This window comes from Marmota flaviventris, chromosome 14, assembly GCF_047511675.1.
Source record: "Marmota flaviventris isolate mMarFla1 chromosome 14, mMarFla1.hap1, whole genome shotgun sequence".
Lineage (NCBI taxonomy): Eukaryota > Metazoa > Chordata > Mammalia > Rodentia > Sciuridae > Marmota > Marmota flaviventris.
The window spans coordinates 61,356,130-61,380,972 of NC_092511.1; the positions used below are offsets into that span (position 1 = coordinate 61,356,130).

The 24,843-nt window shown below is 41.5% G+C and overlaps 1 protein-coding gene across 1 annotated transcript; it reads left to right on the forward strand.

The window, feature by feature from the left end:
- The first annotated feature begins 4,180 nt into the window (after positions 1-4,180).
- Positions 4,181-11,170, forward strand: LOC139701802 (uncharacterized protein C2orf78-like). Its single transcript, XM_071601724.1, has 3 exons — positions 4,181-4,271; positions 7,624-8,385; positions 9,213-11,170. The coding sequence occupies exons 1-3, from the start codon at positions 4,181-4,183 to the stop codon at positions 11,126-11,128; spliced, it is 2,769 nt and encodes a 922-aa protein (XP_071457825.1). The 3' UTR covers positions 11,129-11,170.
- The last annotated feature ends 13,673 nt before the right edge of the window (positions 11,171-24,843 follow it).

Here is a 24,843-nt window from a genome sequence, read left to right on the forward strand (position 1 = left end):
CCTTAAGTACCATCCACGTAGGAACTACTGAGGCACCTGAAACACCATGCTAAATGGCTCATCTGGTGGCTGAGAGCTGGGACTGTTGCTTTGACTGCAGCAGAGACACTGCATCAGCAGATCCAAACACCCATTACCTTCAACAATTCCATAAGAATGTTACCGAGACCTGGCAAACTCAAGAACATATGGATCCGGATCATTCAAACAAAATTCAACAACTAAAAGATTCTATTATTTGACTAGGAGAATAAGTACAAGATTTACAATGGGCTCAGAAACTTCAGGGTCACTGTAATATCACCCAATTTTGTGTCACTAGAGATCCATATGATGACACTGAGACACAAGGGCAAAATGTATGTAATCACCTAATGGACTTGATCTTTTTCATATCAATACTTGTTTGAATTAAAATTACAATCTCAAGTTCTGCCATAGAAAATGCAAAAACATCTACTTTTGATAAGAAATTTGGGGCAGTTTAGCTAAAGGGATTTCTTCCCTCAACTCTTTGAAATACTTTTCTACACATATACCTGGGTTACTAGCTATAACTATACAGTTAATTTATATTCTAGTTCTGCACAGTCTTTCAAGCAGGTTGGAAATGATTAAACCATCAGGAAAATATGGTTCCAACATTAATCATGCTTGCAATGCTCCAAAGGACCTGAACTCCTGAGATCATGGAAAGTGCACCCTGTTTTTGAAAGGGATACAATGGCCTTGATTAAGGGAAATGGGCTCCCCAATGATAGGACCTGCTAAAATTGTTTTCCTAGAACTAACAAATCTGTTAATCGTCACCTTGATTATAATAACCTTTCTTCTCCCTATTCTTAATTGTGTACAAAAAACATTTTCTTAATGAGGTGACCTGTCTGGCTCAAGCCCTCTCCAGAATACAGTGCAACTTTCTGAAACCACAAAAGGAGGACTGTGCCTGAGCCCCAAGTCTACTCCCACATATACTCTTCTTAAGCCTAAAACACCAGAGAACCCATGTTCTTTTCCAGAACTCTGAGAGCAGGGGTCCTCCTACTTGACCCTTTCTCAGCAAGAAGCAACCAGATCTGAAATCATTGCCACTATTCATTATGACTTTTCAGTGTCTAGAATGAAAGATATGCAAATGACAACCCCAAAACAGTGTGGCCTACGAAGAGGGAGGGAGGGAAAATCAGAACATTGATAACATTGATCCTTTCCCAATACTTCCTTTCCCAGTGACATAAAAATCCCTGGGAAGGAAGCAAACATCAGTCAGTGACAAGACATCCCTGGAAAAGGGCAAGCATTGGACCTGTCCCAATATATCCATTCTCAGTGATAGGACAATGCACCCTCCATTCTTGCCCTATGAAAACACTGCCAATAAAAACAAATTTCTAGGTTTGGTAACCTTTTTCCTGAATGCCCACCTCCTGTTAAAGTTTTCAATGGGTAAGTTACCTCCCAGTGTGTAACCTATATAAACCCAGACCAGCAGCCATTTCTAACCAGAAAGTCTGCCCATCTGATGCCTGACTCCACAGCTGAATAAAGGCTTTGCTGAATTCATGAGGTCTGCACAAATCTCCATCATCTCCATCTCCTTAACCTATAGTAGCTGTGGATACCATTGATTTCTAAGAGAACATAAGGAATGATCTGGCTTACAGATACTCACTGTATGTTCTTAGTCTCATATTACATGCCAGTATTATAGAAGTAAGCTATCTGAGGTATGCAGCTGAGATAAAAAGAAAAAAAAATATACCCTGAAAAAGTTGACATACTCCAAGCCATATCTTTATACCACCAAACATTTCACAATCCCTCTTAGCTAAGAATTATCCCACACACAACCAGCAAAAAAAAAAATATATATATATATATATATATTCCACAATTAGCAGTGTAAGAGATGGGAAAAATAGGCCTGTAAATGCAATATTTATCTTTATTTATGAGCAATTTTTTCTATATATGCGCTTCTCTTCTTGTGGGTTCTTGACATCGTGAATCACACTATCTACTCACTGTCTCTAAAGAAGTCCAAAAATTAAATAAAGGTCCATTGACAACTAACAGGATATTTTTTTAAAAAACAACTTACCACATTTCTGGGTAGGGTGACACACGCCTATAATCCCAGCAGCTTGGGAGACTGAGGCAGGAAGATCGCAAGTTCAAAGCATACATCAGCAATGGCAAGGTGCTAAGCAACTCAGTGAGACCCTGTCTCTAATAAAACATAAAATAGGGCTGGTGATGTGGCTCAGTGGTAGAGTTCAATCCCTGGTAAACCCCCACCACCACAAAAAACAAAAAAAAAAACAAAGCTTACCACCAAGGAAAATGATTAAATCCCATAGCTGTACTCCCCCAAACCAGCTCAGTACTCATATATATATATTATTACCAATTCAGTCCTGACTGACTTTATGGCATTACAAGAGAAAGTGGTGAAACTAATACTCTCCAGGGGATCAAAAGCAAAACCAATTTAGATGAACTTGGGCTGAACAGACACACCTCTTCCTTGGGTGCACAGCATAACCACAATGCTTTTTCCACAAGCCTCTCTTTACATGTCTACACAAATCCATCAGGCCCTAAGCAACATAGTGAGATCCTGTCTCTAAAGAAAAATAAAAAGGGCTGGGGATGTGAGGTAATGGGAAAGTGTCCCTGGTTTAAATTCCAAGGACCCATCCCCCCAGCAAAAAAAAAAAAAAATTAATTGCCTCTTTTATTAACACAAAATGGGACCTCAATGAGTTGACTTGTTTCTAACAAAAAGTTAAAATTTAAAAGTCCATGTTAACCTCTCTTTTCTTTATGTTATCCATACTTTTTATGTTCTCTTAATGTTTTAACTTTTCTCCTGGCCTTCCACCCAAACATGCAAGGCAAAGAATGCAAGAAGTCCAAGATTCTATAGTGGCTGTTTGCAAGGGGGAGGAAGTCACAGTAACTGCCACACTGGATTCACTTACATAAGAAGAGAGAAAGGATCCTCAGTGCCTCTCACATATGAAAGAGGCTCATGGCAGAAAGTCTACATGACCAAGGAGCTGTCCTCAGGAAATTATAAGTTAAAGGAGTACAACAAAAATCCAGAGAGGGAAATTTTACAGTCAACTAAGTCTTCCACCTCTCTAGAGTTGCTGCTATTGTTCAGAGTTCATTTTTCAAAGAATCAACTCACAGAAAAAAAGACCCCTGCTTCTGGAAGTCAAAATAAAGTAATATCAATATGTACACGAATGCAGACTCAAGGCTTGTCCATGAAAAACTGTCTACAATGAAGAGGGGTGGGGGAAGGAGAGCAGAAGAGAGTTACCAGTCTAACCTGGCCCAGCCCAGGCCAAAGAAAGTAGGGATCAGGAGAAACTAAAGAGAATCTTGGGCCACATCATTCCCCAGAGAATGCACTCAAGGAACTTCCCCCTAGGGCTGGGATTGTGGCTCAGTGGTAGAACGTTAGCCTAGCACGCGTGAGGCACTGGGCTTGACCCATGAATAAAATAAAAGTATTGGGTCCATCTACAACTAGGAAAAAAAAAAACTTTTTAACCCCTTTCTGAATCCTTGAATACTGCAGTAACTTCACTAATCAAATCAACTTCTGTGGTTCCAGAACCACTATACTTGCTCAACCTAGATGTCTCTTTCTTCCATCTCCAGGGATGTTAACTGCATATATTAATAGAGTAATGTATCACTATTACCTCTTATACTGTGAAACATAATTTATAACATATTCATAATATTTTAATGAACATATAAGAGGAACATGGAGATGATATCCCTAACACAAGAGCCTGAAGGAAGGGAGCCATGGGGTAAGCCCATTATGTCCCTCTTGCAGGGCTTCACCTACCAGAACTGAGCCATTTAGTTTCTATTATAACTCTCCTGTCACTTTCTCCACCCAATCAACTCTCTTGTCATTTTCCCCACCCAATCGCACCTTCTCCTTGGGAGTCTGACCACTCTATTGGCTACTTCATACCTTTAAACGGCCAGTTTTGTGACATCATTCTCCCACCAAACCTACTGCCACCTGCTAGAATCTTAGGCTTGCCATGTAGTTGTAAACAAATTTGGATCATCGCAAGTGACCAGTGACCAGTAACCAGTCATTAGAGTGGCCAGTAAACAGTGACCAGTGAACTCCATATTGGGAAACATGCATTCTCTAGCCTCAGCCACCCACACATCCTCTGGGGTGATCTCCTCATCCTTTGTATTTGATGTGACCTCTTCTCTGACCATGTCAGGTGAGTAAACAAACTTTTAAAGTTTTTCATTAGACTTTTACCTGCCTCAATTTACTAATGGAGTCAAAAGAGCTTAGAATAATAGGGGAAAGGATAGAACTAGAAATCTGGACACCTAATTTCATTTGGAATTTGACATGTACTAGGTATAGAACTGGACTATCTTACTCTCTCACAAAATCTGTTTCCTGATTTGCTACATGAGGATAACAGATTGCCCATGTTCTGGTCCCTTACTTTTCTTGCATCTTGAGGGGCATGTTTATAGAGAATGAAATCAGATTTCATGGTTGTGTTGTTTCAACTGAAAGAGACAAATCCTAGGCAGGGTGGAAACCAAGAGGTTTCCTCTGTAACAGTTTCCCTTCACCAAGATTTCTACTTCAGTATTTCAAATTTAGTGCTGTTCATAAAAGGGACATTCACATATTTGGGAGTTTTCTGTTTAAACTAGGTGAAAAGAGAAATAGGGAGAGAGGAACAGGAGGACAGGGCTGTAAGGAGGCAGATGTTCTTGGGAAAGCAAGTTTGTGACTGTTTAAGCACAAGGCAACAGGAACTCGGTGGAGGAAGAAAATATAAAAATAAAGGAGAAGAAAAGGTTTGAATAATAGAGATGAAGAGAATGATGTTCTCGAGAAAAAAGAGGTGGGTTGGGATGGATGTGGAAGAAAAGCAAAGATTTTATTTAAACCAACAGACAGCATAGATTGAATCTTCCCAGAGGCTGGTTTAGAGAATGTTTAGATTAACAGACCAGCAAGGAAACTAAGACTTGAATTAGGGTATCACTGGGGTAAGCAGGTTATCAGAAAAGTCACACTTGGCTGTTACAGTTTTTCTATGATCTCTTTCAACACAGATGATGTTGACAGTTTGAACATGAACATGTTAGAAGTATGTTTTAGAAATTATTCTTCCTCCAAACATGCCAAGGAAAGTGGTTCTAGACAGAGCTGGGGAAATGGCATTTTCCATGTCCTACTTTGTTCTGATTTTTAAACTACAGGGATTTCTAAAAAATGTTTTGTCCAAACCTGCATCAGAAGGACACATTCCTTTGTGAGATATAAGCTGTCAAGATGAAGCTGTTTTCCATCTTTACAACGGTTTTTTTTTTTTTTCTAAAACAGACAATATACAAATAGTCATTGATGATTTCTAAATCTAAGAACCGAAAGAAAGAACTATATAAGAATAAAAATTCAAGCTCACACCTCTAATTCCAAGTTTATTTAAATAATTATGTGAAGACTTTTTGTTTTGTCTACATTTCAAATAATTTTTCGGGGCTGGGGTGTAGGGTAGCTCAAACATTTTTGTATTAATTTTGTTTTAATATAAAAGGGAGAAGAAAATATCAGAATAAAAGACAAAAATTGTTTTAAATTTGTGATTTTATTATACTGTGATGGTTTTCTCAGACTTTAGGGACAAGATTTTTCTCTAAATGTGATAATAAACTAGGCTTCTATGATTTTGTTAAAGCATTTTTTCTGGTTTTTTTAATAACCAAAAGGATTATCAGAAAATGTGTTTATATTAATTGAAATATCTACCTAGTGGAATTAATGTCTTTTATTTGGTGTTGGTAATCCTTAGAGGAAGAGAAACAAGAACAGTAATGAAATTACTTTACACTTATTGTTTTTTTCTCTAGTATGTACAAAATTTCTTGTGTCCTTCCTTCTGTCCTCCTTCCCTTCTTCTTTCCCTCACTCCCTCCATTTCTCTCTCCTTCCCTCCCTGCCTTGCTCCTTATGCCTTCCTTCCTTCCTCTCATTCATTCTTTCTTTCTTCCTTTCTTCTCTTCTTTCCAGTTCTGAGGATTGAACTCAGGGTCTCATGCATGCTAGGCAAGCATGCTACACAAGCTATATCTCCAGGATATTTTATTTGTTTTCTCAGATAGGATCTTGCTGAATTGCCCAGAGTGGCTTTGAATTCCTGGTTTCCTGCAATCCCACTGCCTCAGGCTCCCACGTGCTGGGACCAGAGGCCCACCACACCATGCCCAGATTCATCATGGGTTTTGGCTTTAGTTTTCGCTTCTCCACGTGGCTACCCATCTGTTCACTTTACTTAAATTTGTGTTCACTTTACTTAAAATTACACACATTTTTAGTATAGTTTCTCTGTCTATATGTACTGCTTGAGAATGCATTCAAACTCACCTTCAATTATGAGCTTTGTTTTGATTAACAGTATTCACTAAAATCAAAGAGAAACATTCATAATATTGTATGCATGATAACAGAACTCATTTCTTAGCAAATTTGATATACACTCACTTTTGCTACATATACATATGTTCATTACTATCTAGTCATTCCTTTTAGTTCTGAGCTGGTTTTGACTTTTGCTTCTATCTTTCCAGAACATACTGTAACTCCCTCCAAATGAAACTTTTTGCAATATCTATTTATTAGTTGTAGTTCAACACAATACCTTTATTTTATTTATTTTTACATGGTGCTGAGGATTGAACCCAGGGCCTCGCATGTGCTAAGCAAGCGCCCTAACGCTGAGCCATAATCTCAGCCCCCACATGAATCTTATGTAATATGACACTTTTATTCATGGATGAATTATCACTGTTGGTATTGTTATAACCACACCAAAGATGAGTAACCTGAAGCTCAGAAAGTTTTAATTTCTTTCAAGAAGCATTTCTTGAGAAACTGAATTTCAGGTAGTCATTTTCATGTAGGATCAGCAGTTAGGCTGAAAGAGGGCAAAGAATGACGCTTAAATTATCATTTGGATGGTAAAACTGAACTCCAGGAAATATCATGTGACCTGGACAAACAAAAGGAGATACTAAAGATCACTGTGGTGATATCAGTACGATCTTCTATGAACAGGGAAAAACAAATTTCTGTTTCTCCAGATTTCTGGTCTTTGGAACAAGAGTCCTGGCCAGGGAGTAAGTTTCCATAATCTGTTGCTGATTTTGAACAAGTCGATCTCACTTCACTAACCCTTGGAGGACTCATTTGGTAACTGGTAATGTTGGGGTTTTCTCTGAGTTTGAAAATGCTTCAGTTCTAGGGCAAATTCAGGAGTCAATACTAGTGCAGGCTCAAAGGAAAGGTAGGACAGGTAGAAGGATGCTTTTAGGGAACAATGTGTGAAGCAGACCACTTGGGACTTCTGGGCCCAATTTGAGACAAAAGGCAGGTAATCAGAAGAGTACTTGCAGCCATCCTAAATGGAGTGATTTGGGGTCTCTCAATGATTATTGGAATGAGGGCCTTCCTGATTACTACAACATTAAGATGTCATTATTCCTCGAATATTGTAAGAATCTGTCTGTCTCATCAATATTTTCACCACCCTCTTCTTCCTACAGAAAATTTCCAAAATTCTTCTTTACATGGAAATGCTGAATCTCTGCAGCTCTCTCTTCCTGTGGTGACCAATGCAGCTTCCGGGACAGGAAGTGTCTGCAACTTCTCCAGAGCCTCTGCTCCAGCTGCCACTTCAGCATGGTTACTGCCCTCAACCTGTGGCACCTCCTTCCAGCCACTCATGGGCAGTGCCTACCTTTATCAACATGCTACCACAGCCATGGTGTCTGGGGTTACTGGCCAGAACCAGACTCCCATGGCACCTGCCCCCTATCCAAGTATTTCTGAGTGGTATATCCCAGGAAGTGCTGAAAAGAGCTCCTCTTCACTCGGGGACTTTAATCTGACTGTCACTGACCAGAATACAGCAGATTCTTCCCTATCTATGACATCCCAGTATGACAAAACTTCCGAAGCCAATGTCATGATCCCCGGGTATCCACTACTATCTGGTAGGCTCGTCCAGGTGACACTATCTCAGATTCCAAATCAAGGACGTTGCCTCTCACTACCCCACCAAGAAGGAAGCCAGGTCTACTACTATGATCAAAACTCTCTGGGGACTCTGCTCTCTGGAGAACATTGGCCCTGCCTGCAATCCTATGGCTCTGTGCCATATGCAGGAATTAGTGCCGCTGCCCCTCAACCAGAAATGGTGACAGTGCTGAAGGAAGTTCAGCCCACAAATGTCCTACCATCAGTCCCTACACCTGTGACCTACTACTCTGTGTCCACTCAAAGTATAGAAGGAACAAATTTTCAAGGTGAGTACAAACAGCAAAAAGGGGAAGGAATAAGATTACCATTCGAAAGGAGGGTCCAGTTTTCAGCTGGTAACTGTGAGTCCACACATCCCTAGAATTCAAGTGCTGAGATTTTAACCACAATCTTGTTCAGCAGTCCCCATTTTCAGACTCTGTAAGAGAAGCATGCAGCACAGCATAATGGCCACCCATGCGTTTAAGAGACCTCTAGGACCCAAGACCCCCGTCCATGCCCAGCTATGAAACCATGGCTGGCGGATAAGGGTCCTGCACTCAGTCCAGCTACATAACCACACTATAAATATATTTCCCTAATTTTACTTTGGTTTAGAAAAATACATCAACACATATCAGGGTGTGACAATTTAATTGTTCCTTAATTGACTGAAGGATTTAACCTCTGTATGTAGAGATGCTGTCCAAAGCAGGAGTCCAAAACCCCTGACCTTTCACACTGATTTCATGAGCAACAGCTCCACCCTCACCTAGTTCATGGTGTTAAGAGTTCTTACATTCTGGGGAGAGTGGAGAGAATTGAGAGGCCCCTATATGAGAATGAGAGACTTCATGAAACAGTTTTTCGGTGTTTCCCACAGAGGAGACAAGTGCTCTACCAGAAACCCATGCTGCCATGGTGATGGACCAGCCCAAAAGTAAGACTTCAAGGGATCACCTGTAACTAATACGCAACTCTTAACAGATACCTGTCAGTGGTCCTTAAAAAGAGCTAAGAGAAATGCTTTCTCCACCGTAGGTGGTTTCCCTGAATAGTGTGTTTCTGGGAAGGGGGAGCATCCTACTTACCATCGTCCTTGATTCCTTTGCAGGGATGGAAACTTCCCTAGGGATGGAGGCTTCCTTGGGATTGCAACCTCCAAGTCAGACATTTTGTCTGCCACAGCCTCCAGAATTCCCATACATCTGCAATAACAGAAAAAGCCAAATAATTGAGAAAAACTCACAAACTGAACTTGGGGACATTTCCACAATAACTCCAGTCCAGAGTTCTACTGATTTCTTGGCATTGCCTCCAAATCAAAGCCAGGAACAAACAGAGATTAAGAATTTGTGTGAGATTAACACCATGCTCTCAGAACCACTGGATGCCTACCAAATTGCCATGGAGAACCAGGATCCTCCACTACTCCCTTTAGACATCCCTGAAATCCACCAGCTTCTGGCCTCCATTGGTCCTCTGGACCAAGAGGAGAAGCCACATTCTGAAAATATCCATCTAGAAAGGAATAGCCTGAGTCTTGAGGACCAAGGCACACTTGAAAATGGGATTGAATTTAGCAGTGGTTTTGCAGACCTCACTGCACTGCTGGGGGATATTCAACTTCCTGAGCTTTTCAGTTCCTTAAAAGACTTTGACCAACCTGAAAGTCCCACAATAACAAAATCCAATGACACCAGAGCCATCACGGTGAATCAGGGTAAGGAAATCACAAGCGCCTTAAAGGGTCCTAGTGAGCCAATGAGGAAGAACAAACATAAAGCCTCAGAGTGTCCTGATGGAACTCCTCAGGCCAAAATGCAGCTAAGGGACCTAGAGTGTGCATTAGGAGGAGAAGTTGCTCACAGGGATGCAGACAGTAGTAGGGCCCCTTTGCACACAGCCAAGCACTCTATCAGCAAAGCTCAGGAAGCTGCATCCAGCAGGAACAGCAAGGCCAAGGGCCATGGGCAGGAAAAGACCAAGAGGACCAGAGAAAACAACTCCAGGAAAGCCGACGAGAAGAAGCAGCCAGGCAACAAAGTCAAGGCAGAAGAGAAGCCAACAGTGCCCAAACTGAAGAGGAAGAGGAACCAACCTGAGCTTTGCCAAGAGACCTTTAAAAAGCCTTGGAGCTGTCTCGGCATGCACATGCTGGAGTCGGTGCAGGTTTTCCACACACTGGGGAAGAAGAATGATAAGAAAACTGGGCTCTCTTCCTCCCGGGCCCTGGGAAACTCAGGCAGTACCCAAGACCCCCGTCCATGCCCAGCTATGAAACCATGGCTGGCGGATAAGCGTGCTGAGAAATCACAAGTCAAAGCCCAGAACCCAGATATCAGCGCTAAAGGAGAAGGTCCCGCTCCATCCATTTATGAGCCTCCACCACCTGGGAAGGTTAAATTGGTACCTTTGCCTTTTCTGACCCTGGAGAAACCTCCACCTCGACCAGTAATCAATAGGAGGCCACAGTCTCTGGCTTCACGGACACCCACTGGGGCTTACCCTGCCCAGCCTGGTCCCGCTAGCTCAGCTCAACCCATGGCAGTCAATCAATCCCAACCAGCTACTGCCAACCCATCTTGGATGCGTCCTGCCAAGCCAGCTCAGCCCGTTTTGACTCATGCCATTCAGTCAGGTATGAGCGCTTCTACCCAGCCTAGTGTCCCTCGGTCTGCTGCTTCTGGGCCTGCACCCTACAAAATATCATCTTGCACTTCTCTCCATTGGCAACCAGTTCCCAATGTTGGGACCAAGCCCCAGTCACAACCGCTCAAGTCTCAAAACCAATATCTACTCCAAGACTTTGCCTTACAACCAATTCCATGGAGGAAACCCAATGTTCCTGGGCAAGTAGTATCAACTCCCATCACCAAACAGCAGAGGCCAGAGCGGGAAGCCATGAAGAAGAAGGCTCAACAAGAGCGTGAGAATGCTGCCAAGTACACTGCTTTGGGGAGAGTGCAGTGCTTCATTGAGAGGGAAAGAGAGATGGAGATTTCTCGCTACTATGGCTACATAATGTAAGAGCTGCTGAGATCAGTGGTGCCACTTAGGGACCAAATAGTTTTCCACATGTATATAGATAGAGTGATACACATTTATTTATTCTCAGATGCTTTCAAAGTTTAATAAAATTATATAAAGAAATGTAATATAATTCACTAATACATAATAAAGAGGCCTTCTGATACCACTGAGAATTGTTAGAAAATAAAGAGGCCTTTGGGTACCACATGGGTACCAAATAGTGTTCTCATATACACATAGATAGATAGTTGAAAATTTATTCATTAGGCACAGTTGAAAAGGTAATATAGTTCAATAAAGAAATGCTATATAGTATTGATTAGAGGGTAATAATAAAGAGGCTTTATGTTGCCATTTGAATACCAAATAGTTTTCCACATATATATACAGAGAGGTACATAGATACAAAGGTATTCACTTATAGATTTTTAAGACTTAATATAGTTGAATAAAGAAATGTAATAGAATTGTTTGAGAGATAAGTAATAAAGATGCTTTCTGGTACTGCTTGGGCATCACATAGTTTTCTACATGTGTAGATACAAATTTTATAAATATGTAGATACAAAGAGACAAATGTATTCATTCTAATATATTTTTAAAGTTTAGTCAAACTGAATGAAGAAATTCAATAGAATTGGTTAATAGATAATAAAGAGGCCTTGTGTTACCACTTGGATATCAAACATTTGTCCTCATAGACGTATGAATATGTACTCATTCCAATATACTTTTCAAACTTAATAAAACTGAATAGAGAAATGTAATGGAATTGATTAATAGATAATAAACAGGAATTTTGAGTTTGAATGGCTGTTAAGTGTGGTTTAGTTTGATAGCGGTGGGGATCACAGCCTGCACGAGAAGAAAGGAAGTCAAAGTTGGCCGGGATAATAGAAGTAAAGGCTAGGAATGGGGGAAAGAGGAAGGCATATGATCCAGCACTAGGAAGGCAAAAAGAAGAGAGATGTATGGACTTACTGGAAGAATCAGGAATTGGCAAAATGGCTGACCAATAACACAATGTTTGAAACTAGGGTTAAAATGATAAAATGTCAATCAAGTTGAAAATGATAGGAGACGGGCTCAGGTTGACCAGAAGAAACGCAAAAATCAAACAAAAAACATCTCATGGAGAATGGCCTAGTTTTTGGCCTACCTGAAAGGCATTTTACAAAAGAAGATTCAGGGCACATCTCCACCATGTTTGGGTCAGTTTCCCTAGCTGGGAAAGGTGAATACAAAACACAGGGAATCTACCAGGGGTGTCAGAGGGTTCACAGTTACCCTGAGGGAAGCTGATAACCTGAGACTTGGCCAAGTGAACTGCAGCAGCATGAGGCCCACCCAGAACATGGCCTGGAATAAATCACCACTGACTCAACACCCATGCACCAGGTCTGCAAAGATGCACTACTTGAATTAACCTTCACACACAAGGCCAGCATCACTCTGACACTTTACTAATAGTCGAGAAGCAAGGCCTCAATCTGAGGCTTGTATCCTCAAGTCCTCACTGTTGGCAAGGGCCCCCTGCAGGCAGCCAACCAGGCTTTCAGAGCATAGCATGGAGACTTTGGGGTAGAGGATGAGGAGAGAGATCACACTTGAAAGGGGGGATAAATACTGAACTGAGAAGCCTGTCAGGTCCTCTTCCATTGATTCTGGCAAGCGCTGTCTTCAGGGACCATTACCATGAACCAAAGCTCACAAGAAAATAATCACTCCTTGGCTTCCATCTCCACCCAACGCAAGCACAGTGCGCATGCGCAAGGAGCAACTTGCCAACAGCTGCAGGACCCAGCAGCCCCAACAGCTTTCCATTCCCTCAAAATTGCCAGTCACCATCTTCACCACTCTTCCCACAGGAGACATCGCCTTTTCCCACATTTTGGAAACTTCCAGAGATATTTAACCCCAAAATGTATGTTATCACAATTTCTTAAATTATCTGACCTACAGATTTGAAATGTAACCTTTATGACATATTAAATTCCTATGTGTATTTGCATTCTTCTTTGTAGAATTTGCCTGGCTTTCTTGCTTTTCCTATTTATCAGGTCTCTGGGATATTTTTTATCATGTGTTTCATTTTTTTTTAATTCATTATTCTTACTTTTTAGATATTATCTATTATGTTCATTCATGTTTTCCCTTTTAGATTAGTCTTATTTTGATTTCTACCATCTCATCTAATTTCCACTTATGTTGTTCTTTTTTATTATGAAACATAAAACTTAACATTTCAACCATTTTTATGTGGATAACTCTATAGCATTAAGTAGATGCACAATGTTGTTCAAGCATTATCCACTAACCAAATCCAAAACTTTTCACAATCCCAAACAGAAAGCTATATCCATGATATAATTTTCCATTCCCCTCTCAGGTTCTGTCCTATTTTGCATTGCTTGGCCTTCTGTTTTTTAGCTAGTTTTGAAAGAGTGGGCTACCATCTGATGTGCTTGGGGGGTTCTTTTCTGACTTGTTTTCGTCGTCTGAGAGGATGCTATTCTCCTGTTTCTTAGAATACCTTTATTTGCGATTTGGTTTCCTTCTTTTCTTGCTATGCACTTTTATGCAAAATTCATTTTCTTTGTAAAAGCATGGTTGAGGATAGAGTTTCTTATGTGATGGAACGGCAACTTCCACCTCTCCTTCCTCCACCTCTTCTTCTTCCCTCCAGTTCTGTCCCTCCCCATTCTCCCTTTGCTCTCCTCCTTCTCCTCCTCCTCTTCCTTCTTGAAGTATTAAAAACATGTCAACTTATTTTCTGGCTGTTTCCACAGGGAGGTTTATCCTTTGTGTCTATTGTTCCTCCCAGCGATTTCTCCTCTGGGTGAGGCCTTGTCCTGAAAAGGAGCATTGGCTGTTCACTTTTCAAGAGAGTTTAGGGCCTGGACAGCGTCAGCCCTTCCGATTTGAATGTGGGACATTTGTACTTACAGCTGCTCCTCAGTATCCACAGAGAATTGCACCCAGGACCCCTCACAGACACTAAATTCCACAGAGTTGAAGAGAGACTGCACACATTCAAATGATCTAAATCATCTCTAATTACTTATCATAACTACAATGTAAATGCTATGTAAATAGCTGTTGTACCATACTGATTATACATCGTATAATACATATTGTAGGAGACCTACTGCACTCACTTTGGGGTTGACCAGAACCCCTCTGTTTCAGCTGCTCTTCTCCTGCTGGCCCACAGGGCTTTGCAGGAACGCCTGCTGGAGCCTTGAAAGCCTCCTGTCTCCCATTTCCTCTGCTGCAAGTGCTGCTGCCAGGCAGGTCTGGTGCCTCCTGCTGGTGGTTTGCCCTATCCTCTTGTTCTGAGGTTCCTAGGGAATACTGTGTTCTCTACTTTTGTGGTAAATGCTACTCCAGGGTTTGGCTTTCTTTCATCTATTTACATGGCCTCTAGGCCAAATGTGTCTTTTTCTTCTCTTTGTTTTAGGAGACTCCAAACTGCACTGCTGCCTGCATCTTTCTGAAATCTTGATGGATAACATAATTATTTTAAATTGGGGATATTGCAGGTTTCAGTTCCCTGAAGCAGAGCTTCGTTTCCCCCAGACTAGTTAAGACTCTGAGGCAGACTGTGAGTCACCTGTAACGACCATGGCACCTGGTGTCTTTGCTTGCTATGTTGGTGTTTGAGTGAGAAGCAATCTCAAGGTTCGTGGGGGAGGGACATCTGGCCACAGGAAAAGGGAGTAGTCTTCTGGACAGGTGGAGAATGGGGACATGGCCTCTAGTCTAAATGTGTCTTTTTCTTTTCTTTGTATCTTCTTTCTGAACACATCAGAGAAGGAATCTCCTATTTGCTCTCCTTCCCCTGTGGGTGGGGGTGGGGTGTCGGGTCTATACACAGTTTCCTTGTCTTCCTTAGGGTCATCTTTCCAGTTGTCCAGGCCAGAAATCTTTGACATTCTTTGACTCCTTTCTCTCTCTCCCAATTACACACTTGGAATTTTAGTAAATTTCATCTGACCTCTCTTCACATCACATCTAGAACCTACCCACTTCTAACTCCATTCCCCGATTTCTGCTCTAACGTAATCCCTAACCATTTACTGCCTTTCTCTAACCATGATAGGGGACATACACATTTTCCATAAAAAGACCGACAGATGGTAAATACATAACTGTCTGTGAGCCAGATTGTCTCTGTCTCCACAGCTCCACTCTGCACTTGTAGCATGAACGTGGCCATGCAAATAGGAGAATACATGGACCTTAGCTCTGTTTTAATAAAACTTTATTCACAAAAACAGGTTGTACTGCTTCACAGACTCTGGCTCTGCCTGATCCACTGCTATGCTCCCTTTCAATCACTCCAGTCCAGACCCCCTGAGCCCACTTGCTGTTCCAAGCCTGAAAAACACTCCTCACGTCCTTCAAGCCTCTTCTCAAATTGTACCTTTCAATAAGGCTTTGTCTGACTACACTCTTTGAAACTGTAATCACCTCTCAGGGTTTCTCCCTTCCTTCCATCTGATTCCCTTCACCAGGGACCACATCTCCTGCAGTGTTGTGAACCTTTCAATACACTGTGCAATTTAATTCTTTGTTGTCTTTATGGTTTAGACTTTCCATCACTCCCTTGCCCGTCAATTCATAAAATGTAAGACCCTTGAGGGCACAAAATTTTCTCATATGTTGTTCATTTCCATGTGTCCCATGTCTTAAACAGTGTCTCAAAAATAAGAGCTGATCAGAACATGTTTGTTGAATGGCATATACCCAAAGGGCTTAAAATCAGCATACTATACTAATGCTGACACATTCATGTTTACAGCAGCTCAATTCATAATAGCTAAACGATGGGACCAACAGAGCCCTTTAACAGATGAATGGATAAAGAAAATGTGGTATCTATATACAATGGAATATTACTCAGTGATAAAGAAGAATGAAATCATGGCATTTGCCAGTAGATGGATGGAACTGGAGACTGTCATGCTAAGAGAAATAAGCCAATCCCCCAAAAGCCAAAGGCAGAATTTTCTGTGATATGCATAGATGCTAACACAGAATGTTGGGGGATGGGGGAGGGAAGAGCAGAAGTTCATTGGATTAGAGAAAGAGGAATGTAGGGATGAAAGAAGGTGGGAATAGGAAAGGCAGTAGAATGAATTGGACGTAGGTTTTCTGTGTTCATGTGTGAATACATGACCAGTTATCTTCACCCCACAAACAACCACAAGAATGGGAAGTTAGGGATACGTGGGTTGGGCAGCTGAACACTGGGACCAAGGGCTAAAGGTGAGAGACTGAAAAAATGCAGACCACCCAGGCACTGCTTATTACTCCAGCTCTGGCCCGCTGTTGTACCAGGGGTCTAATCAGGCCTGTGTCTGTCTCCCTCCTGAGTAGACCACAGGACTCATCTAAACAGCCTTCCTACACCAGCTCCTCTCCAGGTGGCCAGACAGAAGTTCCAGAACAGGACTGTGTCCTGGGACATTGACTCAGCAGACAAGTTCATTGGTGGCAGGGCTGCCACTGTTGGTGTGACCAGATCAGAGGCTGGTTTGGAACTGTATTTAGAGAAATGATGTTTCTCTAAACTCCTCCCCCAAAACCAAACAAACACAAAAGAACGCAAAGTTATACTCCATGTATGCCTAATATGTCAAAATACACTCTACTATCATGTATAAACAAAATGATCAATAATTTAAAAAAAAAAAAAACTTTTAAAAATTAGAAATACAAAAATGTTACCAGGTTGCTTATTAGCCATTTTATAAAGCCAGCTTGACCACTGGCTATGCCAGTGACATCTAAACCAGAATCTAAACGTGTGTCCAGCCAGGTTCACTTGGAGTTGCCAAATTGTTATCTATCAGATCCCCAGGGTATGTGCAGGTTAGACCCTCACAGTCACCTTCCCCTCACCTTCCTGTGCCCTCCACCCTCCCCCACTCTCATTTTCTCCTCTCCCTGGGTTGGCGTTGATCTCTGTCCCTGGTAGGAACCCATCTCTCAAAGCAACAGCTCTTCTCCTTTGCCTTTTAAGGCCATCGGCTCTTCTGTTTGATGGTCACCTTCCTCTTCCTCTTTGCCATGTGAGGCTCTGTGGGGTCACCCACTCATCCCTGCTTCTTTGACTCCACTCCAATCTGGGTGTGGGAGTGTGCTGACGTATATACCATTAAAGGATGTTCCTCTAAACTCCTCCCCCAAAACCAAACACAAAAGAATGGAAAGTCGTACTCCATGTAAGCCTAATATGTCAAAATACACTCTACTATCATGTATAAACAAAAAGAACAAATAAATTTTAAAAACTTTTAAAAATTATACATACAAAACAGTTACAGTGTCTGCTTACTACCCACTTTATAAAGTAAATGTGTAAACCAAATAGAAAATGATAAAATCCCTGACCTGAAGCACACCAAACAACCCTAAAGTTTCTTATGGCATTTAACTCTTTTAGAAATTCTCAACCTTGAGATAAAACTTTTAACTGAAACAAAGATTTTGAATTACTTAATATAAATTACATACAGCATAGCTAACTAGCCATAAAAAAAGGAACAGAGTATTTATAAAATACAACCAATCCATCAGGTACACATTTAATCATTAATTTTAACAGACACACATATTAAAGATCTTTCCATGCATGAGGAAGAACATGTTTTCCAAATCTGTCATTTCCTTGCTGACAGGAGATACCAGTCTTTAAAGAAACTATAGGTGGTGCTCCAAAACACAGATTACTCTTCATGTTATGGTTTTACATGTATGGTTTTACTGCCACCTTTTTCTTGAATGCCCACATTTTGTGGGCTTAATGCCCACCTCTTCAAAGGCTAAGTCACCTCCCTTCTTAAGGGACAACATCATCAGGTAATCCCAATTCCATGTGATAAAGAAGATAATTTACCTACAATAATAATGTACAATTTTAAAAACTGCAATGCATTTGTGTATTTACCTATATTTGAACCAGTTCATCCCATCTTTGTCTTCCCAAGTATCTACTTTTCAAATTCTGTCTTTTTATATTCCCAATGGGTTCACAGCAAACATCTTACCAGTGTGAACACTTTGTCTTTAATACACATTCCGTTTCTGCTTTCTGATAACCTGTGTTCCCTAGCAATGTTTTACATAGGCTGCTGTAGTGTTTCAATGCATGCAACCCACCTAAATCCTCCCAAGGATCTTGCTGAATTTTAAAAAAATATTTATATTTGAGCTTAGTGGAAACAGTATCTTTATTTTATTTTTGTGTGGTTCTGAGGATCAAACCCAGTGCCTCATGCATGCTAGTGAGCACTCTACCACTAAGCCACAACCTCAGTCCCTTTGCTCATCTTTTAAAATTATTTGTTCTTCTGATGGCTCTAAGCCAACATCTATGAAATCTATCAAAACAGGATGTGTTCGTTTTCATTGTAGATCCATTGGCTAGCATAGATTCCCAAACATAATAGCTAATGAAGGCATCTAACCTTGAGGCTTTATGCTTCTACCAAGGACTGCCTTTTGAAGAATTCTTGGTCCCAGGAACATAACGGTTGGTTTAGCTCCGCACATTGTAGTTATCACCATAATTGGCTAGACCATCCATGGAACTGATTTTGGGTATAAGGAGACAACACTGACCTAAGTAATATGTGGGCAACCGGGAATATGTATTGAACGTTACTGGGGTCCCAAAACAATGTCGACATTGAGAAGGGAGCTGGAAGCAAGTCAGAAAATCTCCTGTCTTTCTGGACATCATATTCTAGTGGGCAATGAAAGACAATAAACCAACCAAACCATATCAGAGAGAGGTAAGGACTATCAAGAAAACTGAAACAAGACCAACTGATACAGGGTAACTGGGTAGCTCCTTAGAATGGATGGACAGGGAAGTTCTCTCTGAGGAGGTGACATGAATGATAAGATGGAACCAGCCAAGTGAAGAGCACTACAAAAGCACCTCATGAGAGTAATCAGCTGGGCAAAGGTCTGCAGTGGAACTGCAGATGTTCTGATGGTGTGGCTGGAGAGTAGCAAGGAAGAAGGAAAGTGGGAGATGAGGTCAGAGAGGCCACAGTGGCTGAATCACTCTGCAATCTAGGTAAAGAGTACGAATTCTAATCCTAAGCCTCACGGGAGGTCATTGGAGGATTTTAGGTATTTTTTCCAGATACCTAATACGTGGACAGGAAAATAGAGACAGGAGTAAGGGATATTTGGAGCAACTGTGAAATAATTGACTCTAATAAAATGTGACAGTTTTTGGTAGGACCTATGTACCATATGGATGCTTGAGGGTTTCCAATCTTTAATAAAACTGAGAAGAGAATATGGAAGGACCTCAGTGACAGATAGTATGGTAGGGTGAACGAAGATGAGTCCCAGTCATCCTGATCAGTACAAAATGTAGGGATGGGGTTGTCCCTTAGGACAATAAGCTTAGTATAAAAACTGATGGTTTAGGTCGGGGAGGACTTGATGCTATGTTATACCAAGGCTCTTTAGGTTCTTCAGACCACATTTTAGACTAGTTTTAGAGTATATGATGATGCTGAGACTGCAAGATAGAATTAAGTGCATGGAAAACAACATTGTGATGAAGCTTGGGAACAGGAGTGGCAAACAGCATTTGAACCTGCATATTTCAGTATGTACAAATTATACTGCTCTCAATAATAATCTTACCACATGCTATAAAGTTTGATCTAGAATGTCCCATAGTCTCCAGCTTGGCACTAGAGGGAAATGGTGGAACCTTTAAGAGGTGAGGCCTAAACCAGGATAAATGTTGTATGTCTATAAGCCCAGCTACCTGGGAGGCTGAGCAGAATGATCTCAGGTTCCAGGATGGTCTGAGCACCTGCGCAAGATACTGTCTCAAAATAAGATTTTAAAAGAGGAGCTGGTGACAGCTCATAATCCTTACTACCAGAAAAAAACGGGGGATGCCTAGTAGGATATCTTCTGGTCATTGAGGTTTGAGGGTTTCCAGTATTGAAGGGGAAAATAGGACCCAATATGTCCTCTTCCCCACCCTTCTCTCTCTTCTATCCAGGTCATAATGTAAGCAGCTTGTTCCACCATGAACTCCCTTTCAACATGTGCTGCCTTGCCAACTGACTATGGACTGAATCATCCAAAGCTGTGAAACAAAAGAAATCCTTTCTCTTTTATAGGGTGATTATCTCAGGTGTTTGTTATAGTAACAGAAAGCTAACAATACACCACATTCCTCCTGGTTTTAGGCCTACTGCTTTTCAATGATGTGGACTTGACAAACCTCCAAAACAGTGTGGCCTTTGAAGAAATCAGGGGGAAGAAGGAAGAACATTAATAACATTGATCTTTCCCAATACATCCTTTCCTAGTGACAAGACAATCCCTGGGCAGCAAGCAAACATCACCCAATGATAGGACATCCCTGGAAAGGGCAAGCATTGATCCTTTCCCAATATATCCTTTCCTGTGGCAGTGCAATAGACCCTCCACTATTGCCCTGTAAAAACACTGCTTAGTTAAAAAAAATTATAATTTTTGTAATGAGGACACTGGAAGGCGAGCTACACCCAGGCAAGGACACCATTACCCTTGGTGCAGCTACCTCTTCCCATGTCCCATTCATTGAGTTTCTAGAATGAGGGGGCCTGGGCTCCACTGCCTCTACCTCCTCAGGTTGTCCACTTGAGAAGCCCCAGGTTACATGGCGGATGTACAGCAATGCAGTTTCATTTCTGATTGACACAGGGGCAAGCCATTCACTTTTGACACAATGGCATGGGCCCACTTTTTTGGCAGACACCCCCATTATAGGACTCTCAGGAACCCCTACATATCCACTAAAGACACTCCAGTTTTTTGCACAATTCGATCCTTCTCATTATCCATTCTTTATAGTTATGCCATGTTGCCCTTCTCCCTACTGAGACAGTAGCTGGTCCACAAAGTAAAAGCCTCAATCATCATCCCCCCTTTAAATTCCACTACCATCTTCTTAATACATTCTGGCCCAGATCTAGTCCCTGAGTCCCCGAAGTATCTGATTGTTCTTTGCCCATTGGAATTAACTCCACAGTATGGGATACTTCTCAACCTAAAATAGCTAAACACCACTCTCCTGTTCATATCCAACTAAAAAATACCACTATGTTCCCTTCCCCAATATCCATTAACTCCCTGACTCTCAGAGGTTTAAAGCACATCAATCATCTCCCACTTGTTACAGGTCCATCTCCTCATACCAACCACCTTTCCTCACACCTTCCCCATACTCAGAATAAAGAAACCCAATGGCCAATTCTGGCTAGTACAGAATGTCAGGAAAATCAATGAGGCAAGTGTTCCCACATATCCTGCAGTATCCAGTCCCTATACCCTTATCTCATATCTCAGCCTCCACCACACATTTCTCAGTGCTCCACCTGAAAGCTACCTTGTTCACTATTCCCCTCCATCCTTCCTCATGCTCACTTATGCCTTTACCTGGACTGACCCAGGCACTAATGTGTCTCAGCAGCTCACCTCAGCTCCTCTCCCACAGGGTGTCCATGATAGTCCCCAATTCTTTGGCCAGGCTCTCCAACAAGACATGCCCACCTTAAATTTATCCCCCAGCCATCTCATACAACATGTAGATGATCTCCTGCTCCGTAGCCCATCCCCCAAATTGTCCAAACATCACCAACACCCTACTTATTGCCCTGGCCTCCTAGGGTACCAGGTCTCTCAATCTAAGACCCTGCTCTGCTCCCCTCAGGTGCAATAGTTAGGTATCCTACTGACCCCCCAACTCCCATACAATACCCTCAGAATGACTCCAGGCCTTAAAGAACATTCCCCTATCTTCCACTAAAAGAGATAAGCTTGCCCTCTTAGGCCTTTTTCATTATTTTCACATCTGGATACCCAAATTCCCTCTCATACCCAAATCCTTTTATGAAGCCTCAAAAGGGAATCTTTTAGATCTTCTTCCATCTCCCCATTCCTTTTCTTCCACCATTTCTACTCTCCAGAATTCTCTTCTGAAATCCTTAACTCTTTATTTACCAATCCCTAATAAGCCTTTCTTCCTGTCACTCCACTCAGACAAAAAGAACAAAGGAGTCCTTGGGACTTCTTTACCAGAAATCAGGGAAAGGGATTATATTTAATAATATATTTAATAATTCTGTTCAAGATAATGTAAATTATTAAGAAAATTGTTTTCTTTTAGTGCCTTCTGGAATGTTATATAATTTTTTCTTTAGCCATTATTGCCAGAATTCCTATCTTCATCCCAGTGCCAGTGAAGACAAAGATAAAACCAATCTACAGCTACTGCAATAACCATCACTGAACTGCTTGCAGAACTTGCCTGGACTATGAATCACTTGTATGCATTGTGAACTCACCTGTATGCATTGTGAACTATCTGTTGGTGCAGCAACTTGTGGTAGTGTTGGGGTATTTTTGCTGATGATGTCATCGGTGGTACAATTTCTCCAAAAGGAGCTGTCAATTGGCTTGGTGTATCTTCCTCCCTTCTGCTTGTCATGGTCATTCAGCTAAAATTTGGGGACCAACAGAGGTGAGGCAAAGAACCTCACCTCCCCCCACCCCCCGCTGGTACAAAGACCTATCCACAGGTGTGGCTGTATACTGGACCGGAAGTCAGTGACGGGTGAGATCCAATTGCAATGGTACCAACCTAAGACAGGAGGCTGACGCCTTGAGGTCAGTTCATCCGATAACGGGTAAGGACCATATGTACTATTGGACAACCTAAGGCAGGCACGGTCCCTAAGCCACATGCTTGTTGTTTAAACAGAGAGGGGGAGATGTTGAGAGCCACAGCCAAAGGGGCCCCAGCAAACTTCCAGCTGCCAACAAACTTCCAGCTGCCAGCTGATGATTGGCTCACAGTGGCCCGAGCAACTTATAGCTGCCAACTGATTGGCTCCTCTGCGGTGATGCTCATTGGGCTGTTTCCCTGCCATTTCAGACCACGGAGCTGCTCATTGGGGGACTTTTTGGCTCCGCCCACGTGACCCAGCCAATCGGCCTCAAGAGCAGGAGGAGTGGGGGAGATTGGGAGGCTTGTGGGAAGCCGGTGGTGGCAGTTGGGCTCTGAGGGTTTTTCCTGAGGAGCTGTTTTGTTTGGCGTGTGTGGTTCTAAAAATAAAGTTCGTTTCTTTTGACAAGTGGCTCCTGAATTGTGCCCAGCCAGACTGCGGCAAGCATTTTGCTACTTTTCCTCAAAAAAAAAGCTCTTAGCCTTTCTGTAATTCATGTTTTTTATACCTTCATTTATGTATTTATTTATTTTCATGTGGTGCTGAGGATTGAACCCAGTGACTTGACTCATATGTATGAGGCAAGTGCTCTGCCACTGAGCCACAATCCCAGCCCCTGTAATTCATGTTTTAAATATAAAGTGGAGTTGTGGTTCAGTGGTAGAGCACTTGCCTGGCATGTGTGAGGCCATGAGTTCAATACTCAGCACCACATATAAAATAACAAAATGAAAAATCCATTGGCCACTAAAAAATATTTTTTAAAAATGTAATATCATATTGTGTTAGCTACTATTTATATGACCTCGAGCAACAATATATGTAAAATTTATAAAATGATATTTAAGAATTAAAGATCGGCTTTTGAACTAGATCACTTTGCTTAAGGTTTATAAAGATTTATAAAGAGCCCTGCCTTACCTGAGATAAGGCTCTGGCCTCCCATCTTACTACATGTCAGAATGACTCCAAAGCAGGCCAGACTTCAGTTCATTTAAAGTTGGGTTCAAAAGATTCATTCTTGTTGTTAAGATTATTAGGATCTCAAACAGGTGTTATACTATATAACTCAGTCAAATTCAAGGTAGCTATTACACAAACTAAATACATTTTTACTCTTGTTAATTTTATTTTCTATTTTCCTTATAAGCTGTCTAAATGTTTCCTGTTCATGTTTAACAGAGGTATTGCTTCAAGAACACACAACCTGGGGTTGTGGCTCAGAGGTAGAGTACTTGCCTAGCATGCATGAGGCACTGGGTTTGATCCTCAGCCCCACATAAAAATAAAATAAATGTACTATGTTCACAACAAAAAAAAATGTTTAAAAAAAAAAAAAGAACACACAACCTGGGTTAGTTTACGATAATAAGCCATCACCTAAGGGACAGATAAGATAGTAGAGACCCCAATTAATAAAAAGGGGTAAATGACTGTAAGGTTATAGATATAAAAGTTAAAGCCCAATATTCTTAATTTAAGACTGATGAGACAGACTTGCTAGATTTAAGATCAAGACTTAAAAATTAAAGTTAAATTAAAAGAACCAACAACCAATATTTGGCTCTTGTCCTCTGAGTCAGTCTAAACCCAAGAAAAAGGAAACTTCTCTAAAGAGCTTTGCAACTCTGGGCCACATAACCTCGCAATCAGGGAGATAATGAGAACACTAAAGAACAGAAAGACAATTGACGCAATTGCTATGGAGAGGAGGGTTATTGGAGAAGGGAGACATCCCTAATGCTTCCAAGGGAAGCCACATGGACAGCAAGACCTGGACCCATCCTAGCGCAAATGGCACTAGCACAATTAAGAAACTGCTCTCAAGTTCCCCCAAGAGAGACTCCCATGGAAACTCAGCTGACTCTTAACAATAACTAGACACAACAGTCAGTTTGAACTTGCTTCATCTTAAACACCTAACAAAAACAGTCCAAACCAAAACATAGCCAT